This window comes from Bactrocera neohumeralis, chromosome 3, assembly GCF_024586455.1.
Source record: "Bactrocera neohumeralis isolate Rockhampton chromosome 3, APGP_CSIRO_Bneo_wtdbg2-racon-allhic-juicebox.fasta_v2, whole genome shotgun sequence".
Taxonomy (NCBI): domain Eukaryota; kingdom Metazoa; phylum Arthropoda; class Insecta; order Diptera; family Tephritidae; genus Bactrocera; species Bactrocera neohumeralis.
The window spans coordinates 57,385,707-57,395,050 of record NC_065920.1 but is presented as its reverse complement, the minus strand read 5'-3'; the positions used below and the strand labels follow the sequence as shown (position 1 = coordinate 57,395,050).

General features: G+C 33.6%; 1 protein-coding gene across 1 annotated transcript; it reads left to right on the top strand.

Moving 5' to 3' along the window:
• Nucleotides 1-7,581: 7,581 nt before the first annotated feature.
• On the top strand, nucleotides 7,582-8,809 carry LOC126753727 (uncharacterized). Its single transcript, XM_050465398.1, has 3 exons — nucleotides 7,582-7,665; nucleotides 8,076-8,188; nucleotides 8,251-8,809. The coding sequence occupies exons 1-3, from the start codon at nucleotides 7,582-7,584 to the stop codon at nucleotides 8,807-8,809; spliced, it is 756 nt and encodes a 251-aa protein (XP_050321355.1).
• The last annotated feature ends 535 nt before the right edge of the window (nucleotides 8,810-9,344 follow it).

The window sequence follows — 9,344 nt, the reverse complement described above, 5'->3', positions numbered from 1 at the left end:
TTTGTATGGTAGCTATATGTTATAGTGGTCCGATATCGGCAGTTCCGACAAATGAGCAGCTTCTTTAAAAGAAAATGATGTTTGATCATTTCAAAACGATATCTTAAAAACTGAGGTACTAGTTCGTATATATACAGACGGACAGACAGACAGACGGAAATGGCTAAATCGACTCAGCTCAACATACTGATCATTTAAATATATACTTTATAGGGTCTCCGACGATTCCTTCTGGGTGTTACAAACTTCGTGACAAACTTAATATACCTTGTTCAGGGTATAAAAATAGTTGACAATTTCTAATTAACACAGCCCTGATTTCACTCTTTTACTGCCGAGGCAAAAAAAAAAAAAACATTTTTATACATGTCTAAGAAGTTGGTTCAGGTAATCCAGTTTTATGAGTCCAGCGATCAGTATGAGTTTGATGTCTGATCCAGGATTTATAATTTTATTGGAAAGTTTTTTAATTTTAAAGTTCACATTCGTATAACCAATTTAAAGTCTGTGAATTGTTCGCTATCAAAGGATTAATAAATCTTTAGGGTTTCTCTGTGTTAGTTACAAAAAATATTCTAATAAGATGCCCTACATTTTAGTAATCATTTTATCGTATGTGGCTAGGTTTCTTTCTATTGCCTAATAACCCCTGATGTTTTGTTGCTTCACAGGTGATTGAATAAAAAATAAAAATGCAACAACATTTTTAGTGGTCGACACTTCCAACAGGGTCAAGGAAATTTTACTCATAAAAGCATATTTAATTGGGGTTTCTCAAAACTTGCCATAAAGCATCGCAAAATCATGAAATTATACATTTTTATACTTGTTTAAGAAAATTTTTATTGCATTACAAACAAAAATGAGTTTTCGGATCGTTATAGCTTTATGAGAATTTCCTTTTATGAAGACTTGCATCATACACAAATATTTTAATTTCTCTATTCCACATATTACGACTTCTGCTTGAAAATTCAGAACGCAGCCGTATTGGTGTTAGCATAGAAAATTTTGCTTCATGTGGGTCAACTTTCACACACACTTGATTATCAAATGAGCAATGCTGTCGAATAGGAATTAACTTCCATTTCGTTGATTACTAACTTTAATTATTAAATTAATTAATTAAATTATTTAAATTTATTTTATGTTTTATGAATGTTAACAACCACATACAAATATACATATCCTGACGTTGCTAAACCTTACATGGGGTGCAAAGTGCTCAGCGACATTGATATGCATTTTTTATGGCAGCTGGAAATTTAGATATGCAGTGAATGAAAAGTACTGTAACGCTGCTTCATAAAGCAAAGTAAAATGAATCTAAATTGTTTCGCATCAAAAATGTTTGATTATATGTGTATACATAGTGCAAGCTCACAATAAAATTCGAAGTATAAAAAAATTTCTTAAGTTTCACTCAATCACGCATCAAGTACATGTATATAGAATATATTAAACTATTTCGTATCGAGAAAAAATTTCCAAAAATAGATTTCAATGCCAAACAAAGATCCGATATCAGAGGATCTGAGAAACCAGTAGCTTCTTGGGGAGAAAAGCATATTTGAAAAACTTCAGATTGATATCTCAAAAACTGAAGGACTACTTCGCGTATATACAAACAGATCGACATGGAGCAGCTTATTTGTTGCTCATTTTATATACTTACAGGGTCCAGCACTCGGAGTGTAACCCATTAAAAAAACCATAATTTCGGTTTGAAATATTATTGTTATATATTTTAAAGTGCAAAATGTGTGAAAATAATCAATTCAGAACCAATTCACTTTTGCTCGATATGATCACCTTTTGCCTTAACTATGGCCTTGAGATGGTCAAAAAAGGAATCGCAAGCTGCCCGAATGTGTTTTGTCGGTATTTTGGCCCACTCACGGACAATGGCCTCTTGGAATTGGTAAGGCTTGACCTTGAGCTCATTTTGCAATAAGCGTCGGATGCTGCGGTCGGATATTTTCAGTTCTTTAGCCATTTGATTGGCACTTCGTCGTGGATTTCGCTCAAGGCGCTTCTTCACTTTCCAAACTATCTCACGTGACGTTGCAGCCTTTTGATGACCTTCTCCATGGCGTTTTGCGATGCTACCAGTATCACTGTAACGATTGATGGTGCGATAAACAAAAACTTTATTCACATTAAGGTGTTTGAGCTCACGAACAATTGCTAGCTGTAATTTTCCATCCAAATATAAAGCAATCACACTATTACGTTTGAATTCCATCGCTGATCACTTTTTTTTGCGTTCACTTTTGGCAAAACGCTTTTGTACACTTGTGAACAATTTATAAACAGCTGATTCCAGTGCGACAGCTGCGCGAACGGTCTGAAGTTGACACTTCGAGTGCCGGACACATTATCGTGGATAAAAATTGACTTTCCTTCAAAGCCATTGTAAGTAGGATTTTGTTTTTTGAATCCAGACCCTAAACCAGAAGTTATAAAGTCAACGTTAGGGTCTAGGGTCCAAATATTCGGTACCTAGAGGCTCGAACAGTTGTAGTAAGATTTAGACAGTTCTTGGGTGCAAGTTGCAAAGGTATAAAATTTTCGGTTGCACCCGAACTTAGCCCTTCCATACTTGTTTTCAAATATGTATAATCATTCTTGTTTAAGAAACCAAAAAGAGGTGAAGATGAAACAATAATACCAGATAGTTCAATAACTTTTGTCGGTTGAAAAGACTAGACAAAGACAATTTTATGATTCAAAATACACTTTATTATTCAGTATAGTCTCTCTGAACATTAATACACTTGCTCCATCCCTAAAGTGAGAATCCGGAAAGTCTGCAAAATACGCTTCAACAGCCGTTATGACCCCTGCATTTGATGAAAAAAGTTTGTCATGCATAAATTTTTTGAGTTTTGAAAACAAGTGGAAGTCAATGGGGGCCAAATCTGGTGAATACGGTGGATGCTCCAACAATTTGATCTTTAATTCATCGATTTTAGCCAATGTCAAAATGCTTTTATGACACCATGCATTGTGCTGATGAAAAATGTTTTTTCTTCAGCAAACCTCCTTTTTTTACGAATTTTTTCCTCCAACTGCTCCAAAAGGTTGCAATAATATTATGAATTAATTGTTTTACCAGTTTGCAAGTAATCCGCAAACAAAATTCTTCTCGCATTCCAAAAAACGGATGCCTTAACCTTCTTGGCCTATTTACGGACACGAACTTGGCTCGAAGCCGAACAACCAGGTTCACACCACTCTCTAGCCTCTTTTCCTTAGCCTCTTGTTTTGATTCAGAATCATGGTGATAGACCCAAATCTCATCCATAGTGATGAATCGACGCACAAAATCTACTTTATCCTTTTTAAAACGCTCTAAATGTTGCTAAAAAAATCGCATTCGAATGTGTTTATGTTCCATTGTTAGCGAATGCGGCACCCATTGTGCACACAGCTTTCTAAAACCCAAAATATCACCTAAAATATGGCTCACACTGCCTAATGAGATATGTAGAAATCTAAATATATATCTATATACTAAATCTCTCTCAGTCAATCGGCGATCTTCCAAAACCATATCCTGTATTTTGGCTATGATTTCGGGTGTTGATGTGCGTTTTGGACGTCTTTCAAGGTTTGTGCGACCACGTTTAAATTCAGCAACCTATCTTTCTAATATTCTAATGAACAATCATTATACACTTTCCAAAAATAAGAATTTTATCACACTGCACAATATTAAATTTTTGCCATTTTAAAAAAATACTGCGACACGGCGACACTAAATGGCTTGTAAACAAAGAATGAATTGATAGATTGAAATGAAACTTCACATACGTCGTATGAAGAGTGTACCAACAAAACAAAGCAATTTTTATTCCGTTTCTTTAATATATTCAATGACGCCATACATTACATTAGTTTGTTCTTTATCTGAAATTTTCATAATTAGCCCAATGAACTTATGGATATTCATTAAGAGTTACACTGGTTTTTGGGTTTTGTTCAGTGTCTGATATATTTTGACACTATAAAGGGTGATCTAAATATATGTACTTTTTTCAATGGCATTTCCCGTGAGTCGTGTCAGGCTGTCATGTCATCTTGTTTAGTGTATGCATGCCATTTCAGCATAAAAAGACTTACGCCGGAAAAACTTTACAAATTGCTCAACTTTAGAGCACACGTAAAAAAACACCCTCAATGAAAAGAACAAAAAAGCCTCGGAAGAGATACCGCCCTTTTGTATAAACCATAAATTATTACTACCTTTACACCCTTTACATTTCAAGTACAGCTTAAAGTCGTTTTAGCTAATAAATAGTTGGTTCCTCATTATCACCACAAAAGTAAATCAATAAGCTTACACTTTATTTACCACTAATACAAACAAGCATATGCTTAAATGCTGAATCGTTTATATACCTAGGCAGTTATTTCTATTTTTAGCGCAGAACTCTTTCATGTACTTTTAACATATATTTTAACTCACAATTCGCAGCCCAGTTTCTTTAAAGCCACCAAACGGAAAATTGCCAAAAAATTAGTAATTACAAAAATATAAAAAGAAAGTGATTCTTTATAGCATCTCCCCGTATTACTTGTATAGAAATATATTTGCATGTATGATTACTTGCACTTATTCCCGCATTTATTTACCCCCGTCACGTGCTAAATAGACAGGTGAGGAGGGTTTGGTCCACTGTGAACACGTAAAATAAGAAAAAAACGTTAACTGCGGCTGCACCGAAGCTAATATACCCTTCACAGGTGCATTTCATTTAGTAACTGTGTGTCTAGTTTGTATGGAAGCTATACGCTCTATCAATTTTCTTAACAATTTTTTCGGAGATTTTGTTATTACCATAAGCAGTAAACCATGTAAAATTTCGTGAAGATACCACGTCATGTGCGAAAGTTTTCTATACAAGCCCTTTTTTCCGATCGTTCGGTTTGTATGGCAGCTATATGCTATAAATAACCAATCTGAACAATTTCTTCGGAGATTACATTGTTGCTTTAGAAAATAACCTGTGCTAACTTTTGTGAAAATACATAGTGAAATGTGAAAGTTTTCCATACAAGAACTTGATTCCGATCGTTCAGTTTGTATGACAGCTATATGTTATAGTGGTCCGATATCGGCAGTTCCCACAAATGAACAGGTTCTTGAAGAGAAAATGACGTTTGCCAAATTTCAAAACGATATCTTAAAAACTGAGGTACTAGTTCGAATATATACAGACGGACGGACATGGCTAAATCGACTCAACTCATCAGTTTGTAGGGTCTCCGACGCTTCCTTCTCGGTGTTACAAACTTCGTGACAAACTTAATATACCCTGTTCAGGGTATAAATATTTACACAAATCAGCAAACAGATTGCCGACTCTGCGTAAATAAATTTATTTTGTATCGTGCTTAAGGTGCGAAACGATTCGGGTGGAATTTTTATAATAATTGCATATGGTAACAATGTGGCGGCATACATTATTTTCAGTTTTTATATAAAAAATTTTGAGTTTTGTACTAAATGTGTATTAACACATATAACACTTCAACATATACTCGTAAGCGTTGTATCCAATTTTGCTTATTAAAATATTTTAAAATCACTTATTAAATTAAAATATAGTAAAAATTTTTTTTGGCGAGAGTCTGTATATTTTCTAGTTGCTACCAACAATTATACACGTATTTTGGCACATTTAAAATTAGTAATAATTTTTATTGGAAATCAAAATCAATTACACTGTGACTGTCAAAAGTACAAAAATTTGATTGAGTATTTAAACTTTCAGAAAATTGCGCTCAAAAAATACGAAAGGTTAGTTAAGAAATTACTAAAAAATTTGGTAATGGAAGTTTATTTTATAAATTAAATAAATTAATTCAAATACACATAATTTACCAAGAAAATGTATATGTGCACAAATATTCATAAATGAAAGGCAGTTTTTCTTTTAGTCAAAACATTTGTCATTCGTGTATAGAGCGAAAATGTTACTCACACGCACCAGCCCGCTGTCAAGAAAGAACTCTCGTTAATCGTACACAGAATATTTTAGTTGAGTTACATTGAGAAAATGTGCTAGTTCTACGCGAAAATTTTATACTTTGTTCAAAATATTTTGTACTGGGTATACAACCTAAGTATGCCGTACTTTTGCATTAATCATTAATTTGCAAATTTTAAAGCATTTCTTTTATCTTATCATATGGAAAACTTTTGAAAATATTTTCTTTTGTTTTTCTTTTGCCAGAAGATGTTCCTATTCTATATTCGCACTTTAAAACATCTTTAAACGCTTAGAGAAGACGCACAAAGTATTTGAGTTAAAACATACTAACCAACAAGATATATCTAGCATTATGTTAAAAAAGCCTTATTTATTACTCCTCAGCCTTTACTTATTCAGCTACATATTCTAATACTTGACTCCGAACCTGCTGTGAAATTATTTGGTTAATAAAAAGCAAACATCTGTTGCTGACAGCTCGCCACGTTATGCGATATCTCTCTGCATGCCTTTCAGAAAATGAAAATATGGACGAAATATGAAACTTAACAAAACTAAAGATAGTTTTTTTTATACACAAATATATTTACTTTAATATATCCGAGACACAGTTATAGTTAAATGCTCTGCAGGAAACCCCATTATTGGACTCTTAAATTATTTAAAAGGTTTAACCAACATTTTGGTTAAAACCTTTCAAAAGTCCGTTTGTCAACATTAATTAAAACATAAAAATAGCTTGTGAAGGGACACTTCTGACCTCTATTATCGCATCTGTTCGGTTTGTTCTTTCACTATTATCTACTATAACCGGCCATCCACGTTTATTAATTAAAATTATTATTTTTCATATAATAATACTATACTTTGCTCAAACATGTATTTTTTCTAATGAGAAAACAAGTTGCGTGAAAATTCTACGTTATTTTCTATTAATATTTTGCGCATTGCACACCTAAATTTAGTATATATTTTAGTGGAATTTTACCGTGACTCATAAAAATTGTTGTTATGCAAGATTTGCAACAAAAGTTATCAAAATTACAATTCAATTCCATAATATTGTAGTAACGCATTATTGGCTTAGCAAAATACCACATATTTACTATGCATATAATGCATGAAATTTACTTGTATCCACTCTTTCTTATACTCAAAAATTTTATTCATAAACATATATGACACCTTTTTCTAAAGTATGGGAAAGCATCAAAAGCCGTAATGCGGAACTTCAATTCGCTAAATAGAACCTACTTCCAATTCTAGACTCTCCCACGGAACCACCTGATTAAATAATTAACTTTGTTGAAGTGATAAGACATTTAATCGCCTTGACAGACGACAGCGTTAACCCTGATTAACTGCGCACTTAATCAGATCCAAATTTATAGGTGACAGACAGCAGCGATGCGATTTAGCGAACAGCTGATTGGCATATTAATAACATTTTCAATTTGATAAAACAAAAATGGATAGAAGACAAGCATTGCGATTGTTAGCCGCACAGATGGTGCAAAACCACAATTTGTTAAACAAAAGAATAAAAACATTACTAGTGAACCTGCTTCAAAAGATTAAAACGATGAATGAATTGACAAAAGCGATACTGGAAACTAGTACCAAAGTGGCGTCTTCGGAAATAAGGGAAAGAAGCGCCTGGAAATTTGTAAGTTTAATATATTATATATTGAATATTAATATTTTATACGCCTCATTTATATATGTTATTAATAAAAGGGCCGCAATGGCAGTTTTTGGGAGTACGATGTCAAAAAATGGATGACATCCGATTTAAAGAAAACTTTCGTCTAAACAAAGAAGCTTTTCACAAAATATGTGAAAAGGTTAAGGAAATCGGAAAGTCCAACAGCAACATGCGACTTTGCATTCCACTTCAGAAAAGAGTGGCTATTGCGTTGTATGCGTTAGGTTCTTCAGCGGAATACAGAACTGTAGCAAGTTTATTTGGCGTAGGACGCACCACAGTTGGGGAAATAGTTGTGGATTTTTGCAAAGCTGTGTGCACAAATTTATCGGATTTCATCAATTCCTATTCCCCAAGCACAGAAGAAGTAGAGCGAAATAGATGGCTGCCACATTGAGGTTCAGCCGAAAAAGGAAGATGCGATCGATTATTACAATTATAAGGGGTGGTATTCGGTTGTTCTGCTGGCAAGTTGCGACTATAGGTAAATTTAAGATATAGTACTTATTGGAAATATTTATATAAATTCTTTTCACTATTTTATAGATCAAAATTTACATATATACATGTTGGGTCAACTGGAAGAAATAACGATTCGTACATTTTTGAAGGTAGTTCCTTAAAAAAATTCCAGGAAACCGCCGATATTTTTGCTCAGAGCATCAAAATGATTGGAGATGTTAATGTCCCCGTATTACTTATTGGCGATTCAGCCTTTCGATTGTCGCGTTACACGATGAAGCCTTTTCCATACTCACCAAATCAACCAGTGTTAGAAAAAACATTTAACTATCGTTTATCCAAATGTCGCAGAGTTATAGAGAATGCTTTCGGTCAACTAAAAGCCCGATTTAGAAAAATTGGCAGAAGTTTACCGGTAGCTCCAAAAAACGTTAACGTTATTATACATGCATGCTGTATTTTGCACAGTTTTCTAAAAATTGAAAATGATGAAATTCCTTCTTCGTGGATCCAAGATGGTGCAAAAATAAGTACAGAAATTCAACCACATCACACTACAAGAGCTGGGGAAAATGATGTAACAGCATCGGCTATTAGAAATGCAATAGCTCTGAGTTTTCGTGAGTATAGATGTATAGAGTAGCAGAAAACAAATATTAGTACACATAATTACAAACATCCATTCTTTAAAGAGATCATTTTTTATTTAAATTCATTTTTTGTTACATTATATAATGTTTTAAGACTAGAAAATAACAAAACATTTCATTAAATAATGGTTTAGGACTAGAAAAAACGATAAAATTATTTTAAACTTAAAGTTTCTCTGCGATGTTCTCCATAAGGGTTAAAAATCTTTCGGACAAATTATTGTGCTGTCAAACAGTCTGAATTATTTCCTCTGAGACGTGCTTTGTTTCATCTGCAACCCTTTCTAATATGTCAGTTTGTTTTTTTAAAACCTTTAACAACTCGGCGCTAAAATAACGTTTTCTTGTTGCAGATGAAGGTGATGGTGACGGCATCGGACATGACGGTGATGGTGACGGCAACGAAGGTGGCAGCGGACATGATAGCGATGGCAACGTAGGTGATAATGGTGGGTCGGACAGCGGCAACAATTGGGTTAATGTTGAATTCTAAAAAAAATTAACTTTATAAATGCATGTGTTTATACA